The following is a 23,185-nucleotide window of genomic DNA, read 5'->3' as shown; positions in this document are numbered from 1 at the left end:
CCACTCCAGAAAGCCCTCTCTGGTCTTCGGGCCACCCCGCCAGCAGGGCTCCCTGCACGTGGGTTGCCCCCCGGCCTCGTTGGAGGTGGAAGGGCAGGGGCTGGGGCCCGTTGGGCCACGGAGGCTCCCAGGGAACCCCACTTATCAGCCTGGGTCCAGCAGCTGGATCCGTGGGCCATTGCCCCCCTCTGAGGCCGTGAGCCCGGGAGGGGTCAGGAGCCGGGAAACGGGCAGGCATGGGGGTTTTGGACCCTACTTCCCAGCCACTGCTGGACCAGGGGTGGTTTCCTGTTATTCTCTCCTCATGGTCTCCTCCCTTCCCAAAGGCGGGGAGGAAGCAGTCCCCATTCTGGGAGCGTCCAAGCAGCCCCTCCCCCCCTCCCTCTACAGTCTCTCCAAGCAGCTGGCGAGTTGGCTCTGGCCATGGAAACGGATGACAGTCAGACAAGAAGACCGTCCTGTCCGATCCTGCCCACTAGCCTGGCCATGAGGAGGGCCAGAAGGCCTGGGCTCTTCCTCCGGCCTGTGGCATGCCCCAGAAGATGGGGCGTCCGTAAAGGTCCGCTCTGCACCCCAGGTCCAGTCCTCCATCCTCATGGCCATCCCAGGTACATGGGGAAACCAAGGCACCCATGGGGAAGTGTTTCTTCAAGTGCCAGGCAGGCTGCTGGGGTCGGTTTTCACCTCTGGGAATTCACAGCCTGGAGAGCCTTGGTGCCTTGTCCCGTAGGGCAGTGGTTCAAGTGTCAGATCAGGGCTGTGTCCGCATCATGACGGACCCTGCAGGCTCAGGGCAGCCTGTGACATCCATGGGGAGTGTGTGGAAACAACCAAGGTCATCATTGTGGTGAGGTCGCAAAACTGATGGATCCCTGGGATGGGATGGGATGGGATGGGATGGGATGGGATGGGATGGGTAGTAGCTGGGGCTGTCCAGAGAAACAGAACCAGTAGGATATGTATATATAGAGAGAGACTTAGCTTAAGAAATTGGCTCGTGTGATTATGGGGCTGAGGAGTCTGAAATCTGCAGGGCAGGTGGGGTCCCAGGAGAGCTGGGGCGTAGTTCCATCCTGATTCTGTGTCTGAAGATGGGAGGCTGATGTCCCAGCTCAAACACTCCAGCAAAGTGAGTTCCCTCTGACTCCCCTTTTTTGTTCTACTCTGTCTTCACCTGATTGGGTCAGGCCCACCCACACTGGGGAGAGCATCTACTCTACTCAGTCTGCAAGTTAGTGTGAATTTCATGCCACATCACCTCCCAGAACCGTGCTCATTCTGGGCACCCAGCCAGTCAAGCTGACACAAAGATAACCCTCAGACTGACCAGGAACCTTGGCCTTGCTCATCAGACCATCACCTGATTGGACGAGGCCCACCCGCATTTGGTAACTGCTTTACCAAAGGGTGCTGACTGTCAGTGTTAATCTCATCTACAAACACACCCTCACTGTGGCAGTTAGGCCAGTGTTGGCACAAATCCCTGGGCACTGACACTCAGCCTCCCCCATATCTGACTTCTGTATTCAGGCACACACAGCCAACCTGTTTCCCCAGCAGCCCCCTGGCAGGTCCTCTTCCTGTTGACCCAAACTGCCTCAAAGTGTATCTAGAACAATTAAGAATGGGGTTGGGGGAGGGCGATAGAGAGACAGTCATAGGACAGGCCACACCCTAGAGGTGATTTACAGAGGGTTTAGGAAGGGCCCTCAAGCAACCACCAAGTCCCCAAGAGCAGTTCCCAGCCTGGGCGAGGCTGATGACCAAGGCTTGCAGGGACCATGCGGCTGATGGCATTCTCCAATGGCCACAATCTGACTTCCCATCCCGTGTGTGCCTCTTAACAGGCTGACCCAACCAGAAGGGTCACGTTTGTTCCTGGATCCCGCAAGCCTCTAGGTGCAGTGAAAATGGTGTGACTCCCGGGCTGGTGACAAGAGTCATTGGCCTTTGCCAGGTCCTCTGGAGCCCCCGTGCTGGGAGGAGGCCCAGGCCACACAGAAGCCCCACTGCAGAGACCGGCTTCCCCCAGGCTGACCATGCCAGCAGCACACCAGATCAGGGGCATTCGGCCCCCATGAGACTTCCTCTCCCACAGAGGGGACATGTGTCTTTGCTCTGATTCTGAACTGGCTAGGCTCTCTAGGACTTCCTGAGGTGGGGCTCCCCTGGGGGACTCGGCGTGTCCCGGGCATCAGAAGCAGGCTGACCCCGGTCTGGGTGTGGCCTGGGGACACTAAAGAGGGTTTGCAGCCCAGGAGGGCTTGTCACAGCCTGCTCTTGGCCTGAGGAGGGCTGGGGTCACTGAAGTCAAGTCAGAGGGGCTCCTTGCTGGCAGCAGCTGACTCCCCCACCACCACCTGAGTGTCCCCTCTGCCACTCATGCTGCAGGCTGTGGCCAGTGTGCAGACAATGCTGTCTGCTGTCCTCTGACTGCAGGCCGACCTTGGGCTCAGAGCATGTGGGCCCGCCCGCTTTCTTTGTTCTCACAATCTGCGTGTCCAGTGGTGCCCCCAACCCTTGCCCCTTCTGCGTGGCACAGAGAGGCACCCATGTGGCCTGAGCCTTGCTTCTCCCAGCCAGCCTAGAGCTGAACAACATGTCCCTGGAGGGCAACAGTAGACACACACATGCATGCACTCACACTCACACATGTGTGCACACTCTACACGTGTGTGCATGCCCCACATGCACCCACATACGCAGTTGTAAACAAAAGTTAGTTTTATTTGGCTTCCTTGGTTTTGGACACTGTGTATGAATTAGGGAGGGGGCTGGAGGCCAGAGAAGGGGTAGGTAGGAGCCCCGGAACCCCTTCCCCCAGAATGGCCAGTGCCAAAGCATGACCCGGCAGAAGGTGAACCAACATCTTTGCGGGACTTCCATGATGTCCCAGGGGAGGGGCTCCAGAGGGTGTGATCTGTCCACCCCAGGGCCTCTGTCCAGCTGTCTAGGTGGGGAATGGAGAGCATGGGGCCCAGTAGGGGCCAGGCCCATCCAACCTCAGTTTCTCTTCTGTACAAGAAAGACCTAGGATTGCTTTCAGCTGTGCACAAAACATGAAGTGCGGTTGGGGTGGGGGTGTGGGGAGTGAGCCCCCATTTGCTGCCTCAGGGAGTAGGGACCCAGTACAATGCCCCCAGTTCCTCAAGCCAGGCACCCCCAGTGACCTCTGTGAGCTGCTGCCGGGGAGGAGATCTCTTGTCCTGGCCCAGGGGAGCCAGCTGGAGAGCCCAGAGGGTCTCCGGGGAGAGGCCCCAGCACTGCCCCCCACACCTGGTGCGGCTAGGCCAGGCCCTGGGGGTGGGAGGTCCTATCCACATCTTCCACCTTCAGGGATCCGAGCTGGGGGCTCTTGCAGATCCTACCCTGGACAGAGCCAGGACTCATGCAGGGAGGGGCCGGTGTCCAGCGGGCAATGCATTCCCCGCTCCCCCCTCCCCTCCCGAGAGTGTGGGCAGCTGAGGAGGAGGAGGGGTAGGAGAGGGAGGGGAGAAGGGGAGAGGGAAGGGGAGGAAGAAGAGAGCCCTGAGCGCCCAGCCCTGGGCCTTCCCCAACAGCCCCCCACCCCAGCCTCGGCCTGGAGGGAGGACAGGCCACGTCAGCGCGGGGCCGTCAGATCCACACGGTGGTCTTGCCCTCCCTGCTGCTGGCACTGCCCTTCTCTGAGCCCGCCCTGGGCTTGGCGCCCGGCCTGGCCTGGCCCCCGCCCGGGCCCGTGCCCCCCGACGTGGCGCTGCCCGAGCCGGAGGCGGGGGCGCCAGCCCGTGGGGGCCCCCGGGCAGCCGCGGGGAGGCCGGGGCACGGCGGGCTGTCGCGGTCTCCCATCGCGTGCCCGTCCCGCAGCGCCTGCAGCGCCAGGCTGGCCAGGTCCTGGTCGTGCGAGCGCGCGCGCTCAGCTGCGCGCACCACCAGGCTGTAGTCTGGCGGGCAGGCTAGGCCGGCGGGCGAGGCCGGCAGCGGGCAGGGCGGCGCGCGCGGCGCGGGGCCCGGGGCGCCAGACCGTGGCCGGCGGCCGCGCACCGCGTCCTGCGCGCTGCCCAGGCCCAGGTGCGCCATCTCGCACAGGTTGAGCAGCAGGCAGAGGCAGCTGACCACGTACATGACCAGCAGGAAGATGGTCTTCTCCGTGGGCCGCGACACGAAGCAGTCGACCACGTGCGGGCAGGGCTGGCGGCTGCACGCGAAGAAGGGCCGCACCTCAAAGCCGTACAGCAGGTACTGGCCCACCAGGAAGGCCACCTCGAAGGCAGCCCGCGCCACCAGCTGGGCCACGTACACGCGCATCAGGCCCTCGCGCTGGATGCGCCGCCGCCCGTCGTGCTGCCCGACCGGGCCCGGGGCCCCCGACGCCTTGCAGTCAGCGCCCGCGCCCTTGGCCATGCCCGCGTCCTCCGCCTGGGCCTCTTCGCCTAGGCCGTCGGCCACCCCCGCGTCCTCGTCCTCCTCGCCCAGGCCCAGCATGGGCTCCTCCTCGCCCAGGCCGGCGGTCTCGGGCCAGCCGGGGTGCGGCGGCGGGGGCAGCGGCAGAGGCGCGCGGGCCGGGCGGCGGCCAGGGCCGGGGCGGCGGCGAGGCGCGCGGCGGCGCTCGTCCTCCGAGGCGCGCGCCAGGCGGTGCACCGCGTAGCCCAGGTACATGACGGACGGCGTGGAGATGACCACGATCTGGAAGACCCAGAAGCGCACGTGCGACAGGGGCGCGAAGGCGTCGTAGCACACGTTGTCGCAGCCCGGCTGCCGCGTGTTGCATGTGAATTTGGTCTGCTCGTCTGAGTAGATGGACTCCCCGCCCACGGCCGTGAGCACGATGCGGAAGACCACCAGCACGGTGAGCCACACCTTGCCCACGAACGTGGAGTGGTTGTGGATCTCCTCCAGCAGCCGCGTCAGGAAGCTCCAGCTCATGTTGGTCATAGGGGCGGGGGACGGGACCTGCGGGGGCCGGAGCGGAGCTCAACGCGGGGCAGGGTTGGGCGGGGAGGAGAGCAGGCCAGGAGGAGCGCCCCCCGGGGGGAGTCTCGGGAGCACTGCGGGGCGGCAGAGGGGGAGCCAGGGACCTTGTCTAGTGAGGTCTGGCGGGCTTACCACCTTCAGTGAAAGGGGCAGCAGCACCTTCGGTCCTGACTCTGCCTTCTGCGTGGGTATGTGGAGAGGCAGCCCTGGCTCACCCCATGCCCCCTCCTCTCGTCTCCGCCGCCTGTGGCAGCGCCAGCCCCCCACACCCTCCCCACGCCCCGGACAGCCCAGACCCTTGCAAGCTGCAGCCTTCCCCCAGACCCGGAGACCCCACCCCAGGCCCTGAGAGCGCATAGCGAGACGGAGGCCAGCCCCAATCAGGGTCTGGGGGCTGTGGGGCCTCAGCTCAGACCCATGGCCCTCCAGCCCCACTCAGGCAGAGTTCAGGCCACTGAAGAGGGTCTCCTGGGGTCCTGTTTGCAGCATCCCACGGAGCCCTCCAGGCCCCCAGCCCCTGGAGCCCTTTTGGTTCCAGTCTCCAGCAGCACAACCCACCCCACATCCCTGTCCACACCCTCCACTGAGCCTTTGCTTCCTGCCTCTCCACTGAGGACCCCCAGACTCCTTCCGACACTCCTCAAGAGACCCTGCTGGCCTACAGGCCACTGGCCAGCCCTCTGGGCTGCTTCCCTGTCTTGTCCAGACACCACCACCCTGTTCTCTGCAGAAATGTAGCAAGGACAGGCCCGCTGGGAAGCCAAGTGAGGCCAGGCATCTGTTCAGAATGGGGACTGGTCCAGCAAGGCACACAGACATCGGGGCATCCGTGACACCTGGAGACCACCACGGGGCCGCTCACCACATCCCAGACCAGTGCTGATCCCCCGGTGGGCCTGCGCCCAGGAGAGAATGGCGCTGCTATTCATCATCCTGAGCCTCCAGGAAGGGGAGAGGGGCTGCAGCCCCCCAGGGCCCACCCTCCCTCCATCGTGACTAAGGCCAGTACCTGCTTTGGGATGGTTTGGGGATAGGAGACCCCTGAGTGCCTGCTGCTTCTGATCCCCTCCTTCTGGGCCCAGGAGGCAGCGTGGGCAGGTGTGGGATGGAGCAGCCGAAGCCGGGGGGGCGGCTCTGGGGAAGCTCGTCTTTATGCAGCTGGGGCCTCTCCCCTTGGGTGGGGGCAGGAAGAGGGGGTTGCTGGGGTTCCTGGGGAAGTGACCCTTCTTCCTCACATCTGTGTGCCTTGCCCCTCTCAGAGCCACACACACACAAGCCCTCCTCAAATGCACACCCACCCATGCACTGAGACGCACATGTGCCTGCAGCTGCACAGATGAACCCACAGACGCAGATGCACACTCGTGCATGCACACACTAATAAATGCACAGATACACACACATTCAGATGCACACATTTATAAACAAATGTGCTGGTGCACTCACACATCATAACCACACTTGCACGTGTGCACTCAGACACATATGCACACTTATGCACTAATGCACACACCCTCCCAGCTACACAGACACATGTCCAGCCCTCCCTCTCAGGCTGGGACACACACCAGGCCCCCCCACCCGCACCTGCCAGGCTGGCTGTTCTCCCTGGGTTTTCTAACCCCAGGTCTTCTAGGATCTGTCCCCGCCCCTGACCTGACAGTCCCACCTCCACAGGAGCCCAGAAAGGGGTGGCAGGAGGGCCCCCAGCTCTTTTCCTCCCAAGATGGAGCCCCCCAGAGAAGTGAGGAGAGGAAGAGCTCTTTGGTGTGTGATCTAGGCATGTGTGGGAGCCTTGCTGTCATGTTTGCTACTTCCTGGAGTGAACATGTGCCCACCATGCCCATGCCAGCTTGAGGAGACCCCCAGAGGGGGCTTTTGAGATTAGCTCTAGCTGAGTACTGAGGCAGACCCTGCCCTGAGGGGTGAGAAGCAGCGCTTGCCCCCCCGGGGGCGCAGCCCCGAGGGGCAGAGGCCAAATGATGAGAGGTGTCAGGAGAGGGGGTGATCAGAGCTGGTTCTGCAGGACTTCAGTGGTGAGGGGGGTACAATCTGGGCAGCAGGAGTCAGAGGCAGCGAGGCTCCCCTCCTCTTGTCCCTGTGCAGTGGGGGAGTCAGCGAGCTTGGGTGGAGGGCAAAGACTCAGAGATGGCACCACCCTCTGGCTCTTCCGGCGAGGGCCAATGCCCAGTGCCATGTGTATGTGTGTGCAGGGTCTGTGTCACACACTTGGGGACACCGGGGTCATTCTGCAGTCAGGAGGCTGCACTGGCCAGCTCTGGCTTCAGTCCCTGCAGAAGGATACTCCAAATCCAGCCTTCTGGCCCAAGATGCCTGCTGACATGGGCAGATGGCAAACTGTGGTCCTTACCCTGCACGGCTCTCTGTCCTGCACCCCTGCACACCATCAGCAAACCCTGCATGCAACTCTGCCAGGCTCTGCCTTGCTCTCTGAGAGCCTAACCCACCAGTCACCTTAGGGGACCTGTTGACCACGCCTCTGGAACTCCCAAAACTGCAGTAACAGCCAAGCACACATGGTGCTTCTTACCCACGCCAGGTAACTTCCACCCCAGGCCGAGCCCACAGCTGCAGGGCCTCACCCCTGGCATACCTGCCCCTCACACACCCATGCACACTTGCACACGTCCACGCTCCACCACACCCTTACCCACATCCTTGCTCCGTTCACACCTTGCACACACCCTACCCTGCACACACTCATGTGCCCACACATGTCCACACCAGGACCACATCCTACGCTCCATGCCCTGACCCACCCTGCATACCCCTGAACACTACTCCATGCCCGCCCAAGTTCACCCTCTCCACGCCCTACCCCGAACATGACCCCATATGCCAGACCTGCCCTGTACGCCAGGCGTGCCTGTGATGGCCCACATCCCATACCCTGCCCTGTACATGGCCCCACATGCCAGGCCTGCCCAATACATGCACCCACATGCATCTGCACCCGCCCACAGCCCATGCCCCGCCCCTCCTCCAATCTGCCTCCTAGGCTGGGACCGCAGTACAGTCCCCCATCAGTTTTATTTACCACTGTCCGGGGGTTCCTCACTACCTGGGGGCCATAGGCCTGCCAGGGAGGGGAGGGGCTGGAATGTCGGAGGTTAGCATCGGAGATCTGGGGCTGAACAGGACACGGACAACTCCCTAGGGAATGTCAAGGGTCACGTGTGTGTACACAGGTTTGTGCACACGCGTATTCGGAAGGGTGGAAATGTGAGAACATCCGTAGCCATGAGCACATGCACCGTGGTCAAGGCCCCTTCCGTAGCCATGAGCACACGCACTCTCAGTCAAGGCCGCTGAGCTTGTGGAGAAGCTGCTGGGACCATGATGGGGCAAGAAATGTGCCAGAACACATGCTTGGGCCAGAGAGTGAGGAAGGATGTACAAGCACATGCGCACACACCCGCGAGCAGCAAGGCACATAAGCACGCACATGCACACTCATGCACACACACTCAGGGTGCCCACACATCCTTTCATCCACACACGTGCCCACAACACGTGCACCTGCACAGGCAGGCATGTGCGCACACACACCCACACAGGCAGGAGTATGCAAACACACGCACACACCTGCTTGCACGCGTGCACACAGTGAGGGGCATGGCAGCACCTCGCAGAAGCTCCCCGTGTCTGAAGCCACACCTGCTGGAGTTACAGCAGAGCCACGCAGTACTACAGACTGGGTTACAGGGTCTGACCCAAGTATGCACTGATAGGCAAGGTTACGTGAATAAAAGGGGAAGGAAAGAGGATCCGAAACAGTGTGCAGCCTCCTCCACGTAGCTCCCCCTCCCTCTGCTGTCTCCCCCTGAGCTGCAGGCCCCAGGGACGACCCTGACCCCCAGGAGGGCTGAGGGGCTGACTCAAGGCCGTCCAGTGCTGCCAGTAGGCGGCCAGTGGGGCTGGGCCTCTGGCAGGGTTGGGGTGGTGGGGTAGGGGTCCTGGTTTGCAGGAACCTTGGCTCCTTTCAGACAGCAGCTCACCCAGAGCTCGGTCACAGCAAGTGTGGGTGGGATCATACTCATGGGCCAGGAGGGTCCCAGGCTGCAGGCCAGGAACTGGGAGAAGCCAGGGCTTCAGGGGAGACTGCTGGACTGCCAGGAGGAGGGTGGTAGGCTCTAGCAGGCAGCAGGATGGCGGGCATTCATGAGTGGCCTCTGCCCTTGAGCTCCCCTCACCCCTGGGTCTGAACAAAGGTCCTGGGAGTGGATGGGTGTGCAGGGGGAAGGGCCAGGGCCTGCCCAGCCATTTCCTTCCCATCCCTGGCCCTGCTTCCTCCCAGGAACCGCTCCAGGGCAGGCTGAGCTTCCACCCCAAGGAGGGGCTGCCAGGCCCTTGCCAGGCCTCCCCCAGGCATGCTCAGCTCACCTGACCTGCAAGGGATCCCTCCGTGGGATCCTGGGGGAACCAGAACCTAGAGTGCCGACAAGCACCCCAATGTCAGCTTGGCCCTGAATTTTGGCTGGGCCACAGGCCACCCCCACAGTCTCCCCTGCCCCCACCCTCCCACCGTGCAGCTCCCGGGCACACCAGTCAGTCTCGCACTCAGGGTGGACAACGGCTGCCCCTGGGTCCCCCAGCAGGGCCCCCTTCAGGCCCCCTCCTGCTCCGCACTCAGCCTGCAAGGTCTGCCCCAGGGAGCTCCACCCTCACAGGGTGCTCAGCCCGCCAGCACCAGCGCCGTCCGTGTTCAGACCCTGACCGTGCACACATCTGCGCACTCGCCTACCTCACCCCCGCTTACACACAAGAGCGCCCCTCGGGCCCAGGGCGGGCTGGCAGAGGCAGAGGCGGCATGAACTGGGGAGGCTGGTGGGGCCAGCAAGCGCTCTCTGCAGTCCCTGCTTTCAGTGAGGGTCCTCCTCCCACGGGGGGGCCGGGTCTGCGGAGGGACTTGTGGGGGTTTCCCAGAGCAGACACAACAGGGAGGTCTGCGGGGAGCCCTGGGCGTGGGGAGAGGGCTGGAACCCGCGAGAGCACCCCGTGGGGCTCCGTGACGCTGCAGGCCGGCCTGGGGCCACCACTGCTGTGCAGGGGCCTCTACCCCTCCCCAAACTGCCACCGCCCAGCCTGGCACCCTGCCCAGGGCCACCCACCCGCACCCCCCTCCTGCCTGGGCTGCCCAGACAACTCTCTCACAACATCTGTGGCCCACGGGGGGCCGCTCCTGGACGACAGGGCTCTGGTCTACTCCCGGTGACCCCTGGGGCCCAGAGCTGAGGACCTGGGGTCTAGCAGGCCCCCGTGAGGGTTTGTGGGAAGGAACCCCAGGCTGGGTCAGGAGTGGGTTGCTCAGCGGCAGGTGTGCCCACCCCAGTGCGTCTGCCCATGTGTGCGGGGTAGGCCTCCCCAGCCTCCCGTCAGGCCCGAACCATCTGAGGCCGGCCTCCGGACACACCACAGCTGGGGGGCTGGCGTGGGCTGGCCGCACCGGCATAGCCTGAGGAGCCCCAGCTGCTGGGGAAGGTCCCCGGTGCACTCCCTTCCCTTCCCTTCCCGCTCACCAGCTGGCCCGAGCAGCCCTGGGGGCCCCTACCTCCCCCACCATCCCGGTTGGTCCCGAGAACAGGAGAGCAGTCCTGCCAGGCCCAGGACCTGGTGCTCCCTGCCTGCCTCTCTTGAGCCTGACACCCCGGGCCCACGGAGAGGGTGCGTGTTGTTCATCCCCCTATGGCTGCCCACACTTGGCCCCCTAGGCAGTGCCCTACCTTTTCCAGGCCAAGAAATGGGAGTCCCTGAGGTCTTCCACCTGCCAGCTGGCTGGACAGAGATCCTCCCAGGATGAGTGCCTGGCCGAGTCCTGGGCCTGACCCAGGGCCACCTCTCACCACCAAGCACAATGTGGGGGGAGGGCCTTCAAGGGCTCCATTGTTCCCCCCAAGGCCTGGGGTCTGAATTCCCGATTGTCCCCGGGGCTGGACAGGGCCCAGAGAGGGCAGGGGCCTCCCCTGATTGTGCCCCTCCCTTTGCACATCAGTCTGGCCCCACCTCACCTGCCTCCCGGCCAGGCTCCCACCTGCCCTCCAATGTGCATCTGTGCTTGGGGGGGGGTCTGCCTGGGTCCCACCACAGCAGCATGGCCTGGGCATGGACCAGGCCAGCCCCTCTCCCACCCCCAAGGCTGCGCTGGCTCCAGTGACCTCCCTGGAACACGGGGACCTCACACAAGGCAGAGCATGGCACTTGGCCCGCACCACAGCCCAGTGGAGGGACCCCCACAGGAGGAGGACCCCCGGACCCCTGTCCCCACCCAGAGCCTCATGGCACCTCCATGAGGCAATGAGAGAGGCAGCTGCCATCTAGCGGGTCTGTCCATGCCTGCCAGGGCCCCAGTCCAGCTATGGGGACCCCACCCGCCCAGCCAGCAGCCCCCGCTCTCCCGGACATGAAGATGGGGCAAAGGAAACCCCAGAGAAGTGGGCACAGGGAGTCTGGGGGTGCCCAGACCACTAGATGCCTGGTCGCCAGGACTGGGGGTCCACCGTGCAGGCGTGCCTGGTCCCTGGCCACAGATGGGATGTCATGGGCTCATGGACACTGTTACCCAGCAATTCTTTATTAGGACACTGGTCCAAGATCTGCGGCAGAGGGGCAAGGGGAGGCCAGGGTCCTCCAGCCTCGGCCAACTGGGCGGACGCCGAGGGGAGTCCACAACGGGCGTCCTTCTCAGGAGCAGCTGGTCCTCTGAACGTTCTTGATTTCCTGCCACGGAGAGAGAAGAGGGTCTCCCCCAGGGTCCGGGGTGACGGGCCACGCGGCCGGACCCTGCCCACTGCCCCCTGCAGAGCCCACCTCGGAGAGCGCCTCTTCCAGGGTCCGGTAGGCCGTGTGCAGGTCGTCGTTGACGATGACCAGGTCGAACAGGCCTTGCTCCTTGCCTGGGGTGGGGGAGGGTCAGGGCAGGCCCTTGCAGTTCTCCACAGGGACCCTGCTGCGGGGCGACCCGTGGGGGCAGAGGAGATGGGGACACACCCAGTGGCCAGAGCCCACACTCACTGCTCTCCATGTCCACCCGAGCAGCAGCCAGACGCTTGGCCAAGCTCTCCTCCGTCTCCGTGTTGCGCTGCCGCAGCCGCTGCTCCTGAGACACGCGGGGGTAGGGGTGGTCAGTGCCTCTGAGGTCGCAGGGCATCTCCCGCCCTACCCCCAGGCCCCCCCAGGGCTTCATCGAGGCCACTGCACCCCTGCCCTCCCCAGCCTCGCCCCGCCCCCACCAGGACGTCCAGTGAGGGCGGCTGCACGAAGATGTAGATGGGCTGCAGGTCCGTCTTCTTGATGTTACGCACGCCCTGCAGGTCCACGTCCAGCACGCAGATGCGGTTCATGGCCTGCACAGCCCGCACAGCTGCTTTGCTGGGGCACAGAGGGGCAGGGACTGCTCAGTGGGGCTGCCTGGATCCAGTAACCCCCCAGGGCCTCAAACGGCCTCTACAGGACCATCACGGCCCATGCTCTGGGCTCCCGCCTTCCCCACTGGCCTGCACTGGGCGTGGGCTGGCCAGAAGTGAAGGCAGGAACCTCCCCACACCCCAGCATCGCCTCTACCTTTCTGGAAGCATGTGTGCTGGGCTGAGGGGTGGCTGTGGCTTGTGGTAGGAGGGCCCTAGCTGTCACTGCCCAACAGCCCCAGTGACCCCCCTCTGGGTCACAGCCCAGCTGTACCTAGGTCCTAGGATGGAACAAGATAGGTCTCGTGGGGTCTCTGCTTCACCCTCATCAGAGGGCTCAGGGACAGGCTGCACACAGAGGCGTGGCTGGGCCCGACTGCCCAGGACACTGCTCTGGGCCTGTCAGCCCGGCAGGAAGAGCTGGCAAAGCCTCTGGACTGGATGGGGTTGGGCAGGGCAGGGAGGGGAGCAGAGAGAAGCGAAGGGCAGAGGAGAGGAGGGGAAGGGAGGGGAGCAGATCAGAAGGGAAGGGAAGAGATGGGGAACAGGAGAGGGAAGGGGAGGGGAGCGGAGAGCAGGAGAGGGCAGTAGAGGGGAGGGGAGGAGAGGGCAGGGCCAGGAAGCAGGGGGAAGGGCAGTGGAGGAGAGGGGAGCAGAGCAGAAGGGAGCAGAGGACAGGAGAAGAGGGGAAGGGAGTACAGCAGAGGAGAGGACTGGGGGAGAAGGACGGAAGAGGGAAGAGAGGAAGAGGGAAGAGAACAGGGCAGGGCAGTGGAAGGGAGGGGAGGGGAGGGGAGCGGAGGGCAGGAGAAAGCAGGGGAGCAGAGGGCAGGGCACTCCATCGCCAGCCACTGGCCGGTGGGAGGGCAGGCCACTGTATGGCCTGTGCACCTTGGAGACCAGGATTCCCTGCCGTGCACCTGTCTGAGGGGCCTATGGTTTCCCCGGTGTCCGGCCAGGTGGACATGGGGGCGCTAAGGCAGCCTGGAAAGCCCCGACTGCTGCCCCGTCTCGGGCCCTGGCATGGTGGGCACCTTACTCCAACGGGCCCGGAGAACCCACCCAGGATCCCTGCATAGGTCGAGGCACAGGGAGAGCCCCCGGGAAGGAGGGGAGCCCCAGAGTAGCCCACCTAGTCCCATACAGGTTCCCCGAGAACTCGGCATGCTCAATGAAGTCACCCGCGGCGATGTCCCGCTCCATCACTTCTCTGGTCACGAAGTAGTAATCTGCAAGGAGGGCCAGCTGAGGCTTGACCTCTGCAAAGCCCCAGGGTGCTCGGGGACCAAGTGTGACCAGAGTCGGCTTCCCTGCAGACCTTTGTGCCCTGCCGAGCAGGGAACACAGGCACACATGGCCCTTTCTCGCACCATCCCTGCCATGGTGAGTCGGAAATCACGGGCTTTCCGGGGAGAGGCTCCAGGGGGCTGCAGATGGCCAGCCTCAGGGGCGGGGTGGGGGTGGGGTGGGGAACGGATGTTTCTAGTCCTGTGGAGACGACAGGGGATGCCTGTGGCACAACTGTGACGTCAAGGTCGACTACACGTGGGGGCACAGAGAGCAGCACACCTCTCAGCATGGCCCACCTGTGGCAACCTCAGCCCGGCCCCACCCAGCCAGCCTGCTGTGGGCCCCTGAACCCGCCCAGCCTGCAGACAGGGACGCCAAGGGCCCAGCTCACCTTTGCCATGTTCTTCTCCAGGCCGTGGGTCCCGTGTGGTATCTAGAACACAAGCCCTGATCACTCTGGGACACCCGGAGCCCCCACAGCCCATCCACAGCCTCCCACAGGGCCTGGCTCAGCCCACGTGTTGGGGGAGCTGTCAGTCAGGGTCAGCGGTGTGGGGCCTGTACTCTGTGTGTGTGTGTCGGGGGTGGTGCCGGTCAGGGTCAGCGGTGTGGGGACCATCCACTGTGTGTGTATGTGTGTGTGGAACCCCTGGGGCGGGTCAGCGTGTAGGGCACCCCCTCCCCGTGTGGGTGTGCGTGTGGCCCCCTGGGGCGGGTCTGCAGGGCTGACACCCCCAGCCTCCCTGCCCCCGCCAGAGCCTCACGGGACACGCTGAACCCGAAGACAGTGCCGTGCTCCTGCAGGAGCCTCTTGAGCAGGGTGCTCTTCCCGGCCCCTGAGGGTCCACTCAGCACAACAGGCCGTGGTCCTGACATCCCTGCGGGGAGGGACACAGACATCAGTGCGGTCTGAGGAACACCTTCACCTGCGTGGGGCACAGTGGGGGCCCCGGATGAGGACAGAGCTTCCCCCAGGAACAGCTAGCTGCTACACACCACAGCACCAATGTGTGGTTCCTGGCGGTCCACTGCTGGACCTCAGCTCCTGGCCCTACGCACAATACAGGCTCCGGCCAAGTCAGAAGAGCCCAAGGCCTGTTCTCAGAATGACTGTCGGGACCCCACAGGACCCCAGTGTCCTCAACCCTCTGGTCTGTGGGCTCTGGGAAGCCCCTAGGAGCAGTGGGGTCTGCAGACCAGGAGGACAGCCCGCAGTACATGGCTGGGGCACTGGCCCCCAGAAGCAGCAGGGTCCACAGAGGACCCGGCCCCCAGCTCTGCGTCCCCGACTAGGAGGACAGCCTGCAGCGCAGGGCCCGGGCACTGGCCCCAGGAGCAGCGGGGTCTGCAGAGGACCCAGCCCCCAGCTCCGCATCCACCCACCACCCCCAGCACTCCCCACTGGACCCACCTCCGACCCACTTCCCGTTGGGATGCGGCCTCTGAGCTGCTGGGCGGCTCTGAAGAGCTGGGAAGGGGTGGTAATCCCAGGCGGGCAGGCTCCCGCCCTCTGAGCGCTAAATCCCCCCCTAGGCGGCCGCCCCTCCACCCAGGACAGAGCAAAGGCTGCTACCGGCCCTGTGCCCACCAGGCCCCGTGGTGAGCCACGTGTGGAGGGGCAGGGAGCCACGGGGGGGCGCGCTGTGGGGCCTTGGACCCACTCCATCTGGCTGGGCCCTGCGGGGTTCTGCCTGGAGTAGCCCGCACCCGCCCTGGGGCTGCCCTGTGTCCCCGCCCCGGGCCACTTGCTCTCCTAATCCTCGATGTAGGCCAACATAGTAATCTGGCTCAAGCTCGGCTATTCTGCATGGGCCCTGGAAGGACAGGAAGCAGGAGGCCTCCCCTGCTGAGGACACGCGACAGGAGCTGGTCACCACACACGGAGAGTCACCTCCACCGACCCCTCTGCCCGGTGTCCAGCTCAAGGACGGCCCTGCTGGACTCCCAGCTCCTCATGGCGTCCTGGCTTTCACACCCACAGCCCCAGACCCTGGCTGGGCAGGATCACCCTGGGTCTGTCTGGCTTCCTAGGTGCTGGGATAGGGATGGGGAGAGTGGAGCAGGGGTGGAAGGAAGGGTGCAGGATGGTGGAGAGAGAGGGCTGAGGCCTGTCCACCATGCACCTGGCCCCCGGCAGGCAAAGCTCTAACCCCACACGTCTCCCCGGGACCTGCAGGGTGTTGGTGCCGTGGGAACTCAGGTTCCTCTGAGCAATGGTCCCGGAGAGGACCAGAAGGCCTGTCTAGCTGTTGTTCACAGCACCAAACTCCAAATCCAGCAGACATGGCAGGAACCTCGGGACCTGGCTTGGAGCGCCTACCTCCAGGCACAGAGGAACTCAAGGGATTTCCCATCCACGACCATGTGAAGAGGCACCTCTGGCCAAGGATGTCCCCGCAGGCCCCCCCATATGCCCAGGAGCCCTGCAGCTCCCCACTATAAAGTCCCATGCCTACGGGCAGGGCCAGATCTCCATCAGCTCCAATGTGTGCAGATGACACACCCACCAGCAAAGACAACGTCTCCCATGTGTCTTTGGGACACGACTGCAAGGAGAACACAGAAGTCCCAGCGCCTGCCACCCACAGGGCGGGTCCCACAGGTCCGACCCGCAACCTCCTGTCCATCTTGTTCTGGGAGTCGCAGGCCTGCCACCCACCAGGGCACTGCTGTGAGCAGCGGTGCTCACTCAGGGTCCACTGAGGGTGCTAGCTCACTCTCCGCCTGGCTCTGAGCCAACGCCTCCCCCTGCCCGTCTTCTCCCACAGGCTGTGCTTCCAGCCCCGCTGGCCCTCTAGCGGAGGCTCCAGACCTGCCCAGGGCTGGGCGTCTCTCCGCCCTCCTTCAAGGTCTACCACACTGATAACGGCTGGTAAGAACACCCGCCTCGCACTGACATCTTGCAGGGGTGGGGCTTGGCCATCTTGGGCCCCACAAGGGCACAGAGTCCTTCCTAGCCCAAGCACCAGCTCAGCTGGACACAAGCTCACACAGACCACACCAGGCAGCCTCGTCTTGGGTCCAGTGGCCACGGTGGCACAGTCCCACCCAAACCCACTTCCCACAGGAGCACACCCTGAAAGGGCGTGTGCCCTCTCCTAAAACGTGACACCCAGCTGGACCAGGGCCAAAGAGGCTGGTGGTGTCTGGCCCCCAGATGGGCCGGGTGGGGGAGGGGGACAGGTCCTGGCTACTCAAGCTTCCGGAAGCCTGGCTGGAAGTGGGTCACCACGGTGCAGTGGCATCTTCTCACTTCCTCTCCCGGCGGGGTGGGGGGAAGGGGGGGTGCATCCTTCCTGGGAAGGAAGCCGGGGCCTCTGAAACTGTGAATGACTCCAGCAGGGGTGGGCAGGCCAGGGCATCAAAGGGGTGGAGCAGGAAGAAGCCCAGGCCCTCTGAGGGGGCCAGCCTGGCTCACACAGGGGAAACTGAGGCCGGCACCGGCAGGGCCAGGGAGGGACCTGGAGCAGAGTCTAGAGGCTTGCAGCACCTCACCCTCACGACTACACCCTTCCTCCTGGACACGGAGATCACCCCCTTCCACCCCTGATCACACCATAATGCCACTGCCTTCACGATCCTCTTCAAGCCATCTGCATGCTCCTGCTGGCTACACGCGATGCAGGGCAAAAACCAGAAATGGTTTACACTCCGAGACCAAAGAAGCAGAGTCTGGCTGTGGTCGGAAAGAAACTGACAGCGTCCATTCACCCTCCGAACCCCTAGAAGCCAGTGTCCAGGAACTACCAATGCCCCTCGTTCCAGCCAAAGATGGGGGGCTTGGTCCCCAGGCTCTCCCAGGATGGAAGTGGAAGTGCAAGGCACCTGTGCCAGGCCCGGCCACGACCTGGGTTGTGAGAGGGCCTGTCTGGCCGTGGGGGGCGGGCAGAGGAAACCACAGGTATCCCAGAGCCCTGCGGGGTCCAGAAGGTCTCTGTGTGACAGAGGGCTCCAGGAAGTCCACGCTGGGGAGGCGTGCTGCCCAGAAGCCTTCACAGGGCACTCGCAGGACGGCCACGGAAGCCCATCACAGCCTGTCTCCTGCACCCCTGGGCCCCACGCTGGCCAGGAACACCTCAGCTTCCACCCTCCCCTTCGTCCCCAACGAGAAGGACCAATGACAGCCAGCGAGGGGGCCCCAGCACCTGGATGAATGAAGGGCGCTCCCTCTCACTGTAAACAGCTCCAGTTACATCAGACGGCCAGTATCCAGCAGCCCAGACTGACGTCTCTGGTCCTCAGAGAAGAGGTCTACCTAGAACACCCAGGAGTCAGAAACAAAGGCCTCCAACACCCTACTGCTGGGAGAGATCTTGCGTCTGCACCGCCTAGGCAGTGCCAGACAGCGGGGTGGGCCAGGACCTCACAGCGATCGCAGGGACAGGAGGGAGCCCCTTAGGGTGGGGACAGCTCAGAGGTCCAGCTTGGCCTGGGCAGGACCCCACGGCCATCCAGGAGACAGGAGGGGCACCTCAGGGCCGGGACAGCTTGAAGGACCAACTCGGCCTGAGCAGGACCCCGCGGCCACGCCGGCGACCAGAGGGGGCCCCTCGGGGCGGGGACAGCTCCGAGGACCTCGGGGGCCTGCCCTCCCGGTGCGGACGGAAGTCCACCCGAGAGCTGCAGCAGCAGGACGGCTTCCCTCCGTGAGCTCCGGGAGGTCAGCGCGTGTCCAGGGCCGTCCGCACCCGCCTGTCCCGGGGCTCCGGCGGGCGTGCGGCCCACCTCGGGAGCGCTGCCTGGCTGTGGCCCGCGTCTGCCCCCCGCGCCCCGCAGACGCCGCCCCGGCTTCCAGCGCGCACCCTCCGGCCGCGTCCCCAACACCCCGAGGATAGCCCCCGCGGGGCGGCTCGGCACGAGCTTCACCGCACACCCGTACGTAAGAACGCAGGGCCCGGCGCCTGCGAGCAGCCGCCCCGCCAGGACCCCCGGACGGCGTCTCGGGAGCCCCGGGCTGCGAGGGGCACGACCCCGCGCCCGCCCCGGAAGGCCCCACCACTCACCATTCGTGGGGACCCGGCCCAAGGCGGCCGCCGCCAGCCCGGCCAGCGGGCGTCGCAGCATGAGCGCCGCCGCCGCCGCCGCCGCCGCCGCCGCCCGCCCGCTGGGCGACGTCACAGCGCCGCGCCCGGCCTCCGCGGAGGTGTACGTCATGGAGCCGCGCCGGCCGCCTGCGTCCGAGGACTGCGCGTCATAGCGCGGCGCCGACCTTGCACCGCCCTCAGGGTTGTCCTCAACTCCACGCGACGCAGCGCTCGCGGATGACGTCGCGGCGGGGCCGTGGGTGGACGGGGTGGCGGGTCGGCCGGGACGCCGGGGTTCGGCGTTGCTGCGGAGCTCAGGCAGGGGGGCAGGTGGGTGCGATACGGGGTTTTCCCACGGGTGGGCCGGGCCCCGCCCCCGGCGGCTGGTCTCCCAGCCTCTCCTCTCCCTCCGGGTCGCTTCCGGAGGCGGAGGGAGGCCCGCGGATGCCCTGTCTACGCGGACCGGGAGGCCTGTCTTCGTCGGCGGTCGGACGCCGGGGGTCGCGGGCCGTCGGCGTCCCGGCTCCCCCGCCATCCGGATCCCGGCGTTCCGAGTCTCCGCAGCCGTCCGGCCCCCGGTAGCCCGTGTCTCTCTCGCCGTCTCGACCTGGAGCTCGGCCCCAGTGCCCCGAGTCCATCCCGCTGTCCCGACCCCGCTGTATGCCGGGGAAGTAGATAGTCTTGAGAAGCCCCCACAGTGTATGTTCCACTCTGTCCTTGAGCGGCTTCCCCCACTCCGTGACCCGCTGGAAAGGATCTGTACCGGGCCACGGGGTTCCTGACGCAGAGGTTTGGGTGTCCGGCACCTCTAGACTGCAAGTGCGAGTGGGACTGGCAGAGACCAGTCTCCCTCGTGGGAGACGCACTTGGGTCTATGGCGTCTAACGGGCTGGGGTTCCCTGAAGGTCAGTTTGGTGGGAATCCTTGTCTTGTAAAGAGATGTCTTCTTTCCTCGCCCAGCAGGTTGCCCACCAGGCCAGTGGCTGAGCCTGAGCCTCCACGTGCCACAAGGGCCCTGAGGAGGAATGGCTGCTGCGGGCAGGCTGCTTGGGTAAGCAGGGGTTTCTGGGCCCCTGGGGACTGCCATCATGGGGGCCATCTCAGGGGAGCCCTCCCAGCCAGTGTGTTAACGTGGAGCAGATGGAAGCCACAGCAGGCGTGGAGGGTGGAATGAAGCGGTTTGTGAGTCCTCGGCACCAGACGTGGTGCTGGTGATGTTCCTGTGGGATCCTGCAGCCCAGCCTGGCTCTGCGTCCTCGAAGAGGGCCATGCCTTCCAGCTCTTCCCCCCCAGAATTGCCCCCATCCTGCCCTTCCCCTCACCCCTGGCTTCCCTGAGAAGTATGGTGTGGCCACAGTGTTGCAGAGAAGCCAAGCCGGGGGGTTTCTAGTGGGTCCTGTGGAATCTGGGAGATATGAAGAAAGGGGTGGGGCACATGAAGCTGTGGGTCCATGTGGAGCTAGGCAAGGGACTCTGGCTGCAGGGCCCTCGTCCCAAGACAGTTCATGTTCAAGCTGCTGGAACGGTTCCGGCCCCAGCCCGCCCAGCCGGGCTTCTCAGGGGTGGCCGTGTCTCGAGCTCCTGGGCACCGCCCCCCCCAGCCTGCCTGCTGCAGGCTTCCTTGGTGCTAGAGCTTACCACCAGTCTCCTGTCTGCATCTCCAGGACTCTGTCAGCAGGTCTGGGGTCTTTTGTTAGAATTGACTCAGGCACCAGTGACAGCTCCGGGACTTCCCAGCAAACAGGGTGTGTTCTTCCGGGTAGGACAGCAGGGTCTGGTATCCCACACACACCCTCACTCAGCCATAGCGGTTGCTGGGAGGTACAGGGTGTGGAGGGAACGCCGCCAAGGCAGGTGCTGCTGGGCTGGAGCTCTGCGGCCGCAGGGCACTCAGCCAGGCTGTCCTGAGAGCAGAGAGGCCCCAGAGCATGGGGCCGCGACTACAGCCAGTGGGAATGGTTTAGGCAGGACATCTTGGCTCTTGCTATGCCTTGGCAAAGGCATGTGGTGGGTGTCTGCCCTTGGAGTAGCCCACTGCCCCAGGGAGCTCTGCAATTGTGCCTTGTGACAGCCTGGGGTCTGAATCCAAGTTTGCGGGAAAGCCAGCCTGGAAGGGACGGGATTGCTGTGGGGTCGCTCTGCAAGGCAGATGATGCATACAGGGCTTCCTCCCCTCCTGTCACCTCCTGGCAGGCCCCCTCCCCGCAGGGCACCTGTTGTGTGCAGGAAGGGCAGGTGTCTGCCATGCCGGGGGGCAGTTGGTGGGGGGGACTGCAGATGTCTTGGTCTGCTCGGGCTGCCCTCACAGAACGCCATAGGTGGGGCAGCCCCCCTCCCCAGGTCTGGAGCCTAGAAGTCTGAGTGCAGGATGCCAGCAGGCTGGGTTCTGCTGAGTCCTGTCTTCCGGGCTCGGAGTCCTCCCAGGGGACCTCTGCTCTCTGGCTCTCGTAAGGATCCCCGTCCCGGCATGGAGGCCTTCAGGACCTCACATAATCCTGATGTCATCCCGTGGAGGTTAGGGCTTCGATGTGCAAGGCTGGGGGAACGCAGAAGTCTGAGCCACGGGACAGGAAGTCGTCTCCTGCCTGATGCTTGGCACCCTAAGCCCACTGGGGTCCCAGCTGCTGCACTTCTGACCTCACTCGTCTGAACGTCTCCTGCACTTGCCCCAGCGGTCTCTTCCATGGGGCAGAAGCTGTTCTGACCAGGCCCCACTGCAGTCTGCGTCACTGTGTGTCCCCATGGGGGCTGGGTGGCATGGGCGCTTTGGTCCCAGCGGCAGCCCCTGACCAGTGTGTGTGTGTGTCTGTGTGTGTTTGCAGCCTGCTGCGGCAGCCCGTGTTGAGGGGGTATGCTCTGGTGCATGCCCGCCTACATACATCCTCCTGGCAGGCAGACAGCAACAGGGCCTCACTCACGCGTGTGCACCGACAAGCCTATGCACGCCTCTACCCCGTGCTCCTGGTCAAGCAGGACGGTTCCACCATCCACATCCGCTACCGGGAGCCACGACGAATGCTTGAGGTGTGCCCCTCGCCCTGCCCGCACTCCCTGGGGCGCAGTCCTGCCAAGCTGGCCTGTAGCAGCCGCCCCTCCCAGGGCTCGTGGGCTCAGGAGCCACGGCAGCCATGAACTGGAACTGCTGAATGAGGAGAGGGACAAGGAAGAGTGGAGCTCCCTGCACGGGTCAGGGCCAGACAGCAGCTGTGTGTCTGCTGGGTAGCGGCGTTGGGGAAGCAAACAGAAGTGTTTGCTTAGAGACTGAGAGCCCTGAGGGGAGACAGAACCCAGCAGAAGATAGGAACTCTCACCCACACCATGGAGAATGAGGTGCAGGAGACACGGGCAGGGCCCCAAGCCCTCTGAGTGAGCCGCGTACATGTCCCTCCCCACAGATGCCTGTGGACCTGGACGCCCTGTCCCCAGAAGAGAGGCGGGCACGGTTCCGGAAACGCGAGGCCCAGCTCCGAAAGAAAGAGGAGGAGGAGCCAGAGCTCAGTGATGACTTTGACGTGGAGCAGTACAAGCGGTTTTGGACAAAAAAGTGATGGGCCTGGAAGCTGCCTGGGTGGGGGATGCGAGTGTGGGGATGGTGTGTCTTTACATGGTGTGTTCACAAAGCCGTCTCCACGTTGCCTTTCCTTCTGGGCCAACCAAGCCAACCAGGTTCTCTAGAATTGGGTTGGGCTGTGGTGTTTGCACGAGGCCTGAGGAGCACGCGGGCCACCAGTGTAGGAGGAGGAAGAGGAACCAGAGCCAGCCCCCATGGGCCCTGGAGCCCCCTCACCCCATCCCCCATTCAGCCTCAGGACATGAGGGGCTCTCCTGGCGGAGCACAGCAGCTGCAGGGATGGGGTGGGAGGAGCGGGGTATCTGGGAAGACAGCGCGGGTGGACCCTGCCCCTCACCGGGGCTCCCAGCTGCTCCTGGCCCATAGGAGTAGGGGTGTTCACTGGCAGCAATGGCAAACTAGGCTTTCTGTGGGCACTTGCCATTTATCTGCTCTGGGGTGGGTTTCCCCTAGCCAGGCTTCTGCGCGACCAAAGGAGCAAGTTCTAACCTTTGCAAGTGCGGCCAGCGTGGCCCAGGCCCAGGCCTGACCTGTGTCCTGGTCCAGGCTGCGTCTCTGAGACCTGGGTCCTGCACTGCAGCTGGGAAGGACGTGCGGGCCTGACAGAGGAGGGAGGGAGGGAGGTGGCTCTGTCCCTGGCTCACAGGGACAGGTGCTGGGCTGGTTCACCCAGCCCGCTGCCACCGCCGGTTGCGGGAGACGCTCCTTGGCCTGGTGAGTGCTTGCTGCGCAGAACAAGTTACACGCCACACTTGCGGGGAACTGGCAGCAGGGGATAGACTGGGCACAGAACGGGCACGTGAGCACTGGCAGTCACAGGCAGGGTGTTGGGGACAGGCAGTTGCTAAGATGGCTCACACAGAGGGATTCCGGCAGAAGCCACCCACGGGGCAGCGGCCCAAGCAGGCCTGACGGCGCCCACA

General features: G+C 64.6%; 3 protein-coding genes across 12 annotated transcripts; 1 reads left to right on the top strand and 2 right to left on the bottom strand.

Annotated features, from left to right (window-relative positions):
• Nucleotides 1–3,491: 3,491 nt before the first annotated feature.
• On the bottom strand, nt 3,492–10,895 carry GJC2 (gap junction protein gamma 2). The gene is made up of 2 exons (XM_032848494.1): nt 10,698–10,895; nt 3,492–4,932 (listed from the first exon to the last, which is right to left on the bottom strand). Exon 2 carries the CDS (start codon nt 4,912–4,914, stop codon nt 3,616–3,618), a length of 1,299 nt encoding a protein of 432 aa, XP_032704385.1. The 5' UTR covers nt 4,915–4,932; nt 10,698–10,895; the 3' UTR covers nt 3,492–3,615.
• Nucleotides 10,896–11,522: 627 nt separating this feature from the next.
• GUK1 (guanylate kinase 1) lies at nt 11,523–18,776 on the bottom strand. Of its 3 annotated transcripts, none has more exons than XM_032848507.1 (9): nt 18,671–18,747; nt 17,813–17,922; nt 14,432–14,545; nt 14,059–14,100; nt 13,510–13,606; nt 12,204–12,342; nt 11,986–12,070; nt 11,782–11,867; nt 11,523–11,691 (listed from the first exon to the last, which is right to left on the bottom strand). In XM_032848507.1, the coding sequence occupies exons 3-9, from the start codon at nt 14,541–14,543 to the stop codon at nt 11,656–11,658; spliced, it is 597 nt and encodes a 198-aa protein (XP_032704398.1). In that variant the 5' UTR covers nt 14,544–14,545; nt 17,813–17,922; nt 18,671–18,747; the 3' UTR covers nt 11,523–11,655. The 3 variants fall into 3 exon arrangements, with proteins under 3 accessions (XP_032704398.1, XP_032704399.1, XP_032704397.1); XM_032848508.1 differs by having other exon boundaries at nt 17,813–17,918; nt 18,671–18,735; XM_032848506.1 differs by lacking the exon at nt 17,813–17,922 and having other exon boundaries at nt 18,671–18,776.
• A 113-nt stretch (nt 18,777–18,889) lies between these two features.
• Nucleotides 18,890–22,317, top strand: MRPL55 (mitochondrial ribosomal protein L55). 8 transcript variants are annotated; one of them, XM_032848519.1, is made up of 6 exons: nt 18,890–19,021; nt 19,655–19,742; nt 20,389–20,540; nt 21,344–21,410; nt 21,514–21,715; nt 22,087–22,317. In XM_032848519.1, the coding sequence occupies exons 2-6, from the start codon at nt 19,717–19,719 to the stop codon at nt 22,237–22,239; spliced, it is 600 nt and encodes a 199-aa protein (XP_032704410.1). In that variant the 5' UTR covers nt 18,890–19,021; nt 19,655–19,716; the 3' UTR covers nt 22,240–22,317. The 8 variants fall into 8 exon arrangements, with proteins under 8 accessions (XP_032704410.1, XP_032704403.1, XP_032704405.1 ...); XM_032848512.1 differs by lacking the exons at nt 20,389–20,540; nt 21,344–21,410 and having other exon boundaries at nt 18,891–19,021; XM_032848514.1 differs by lacking the exons at nt 20,389–20,540; nt 21,344–21,410 and having other exon boundaries at nt 18,903–19,021; nt 19,652–19,742.
• The last annotated feature ends 868 nt before the right edge of the window (nt 22,318–23,185 follow it).

This window comes from Lontra canadensis, unplaced genomic scaffold (genome assembly GCF_010015895.1).
Source record: "Lontra canadensis isolate GAN:19392208 unplaced genomic scaffold, GSC_riverotter_1.0 scaffold205, whole genome shotgun sequence".
In the NCBI taxonomy this organism is placed as follows: domain Eukaryota; kingdom Metazoa; phylum Chordata; class Mammalia; order Carnivora; family Mustelidae; genus Lontra; species Lontra canadensis.
This window is presented reverse-complemented; position numbering and strand designations above follow the sequence as displayed.

Excerpts from the sequence above, each read along its gene's own strand:
- GUK1 (XM_032848506.1), bottom strand. The coding sequence starts at position 18,731 with ATGCTGCGACGCCCGCTGGCCGGGCTGGCGGCGGCCGCCTTGGGCCGG. Across the intron at positions 14,101-14,431 it reads CTTCGGGTTCAGCGTGTCCC|ATACCACACGGGACCCACGG; the intron begins GTGAGGCTCTGG and ends CTTGTGTTCTAG. Across the intron at positions 11,692-11,781 it reads TGGAAGAGGCGCTCTCCGAG|GAAATCAAGAACGTTCAGAG; the intron begins GTGGGCTCTGCA and ends TCTCCGTGGCAG.
- GJC2 (XM_032848494.1), bottom strand. The coding sequence starts at position 4,914 with ATGACCAACATGAGCTGGAGCTTCCTGACGCGGCTGCTGGAGGAGATC.
- MRPL55 (XM_032848519.1), top strand. The coding sequence starts at position 19,717 with ATGGCTGCTGCGGGCAGGCTGCTTGG. Across the intron at positions 20,541-21,343 it reads TGTGGAGGGAACGCCGCCAA|GTCTCCTGCACTTGCCCCAG; the intron begins GGCAGGTGCTGC and ends ACTCGTCTGAAC. Across the intron at positions 21,716-22,086 it reads AGCCACGACGAATGCTTGAG|ATGCCTGTGGACCTGGACGC; the intron begins GTGTGCCCCTCG and ends CCCTCCCCACAG.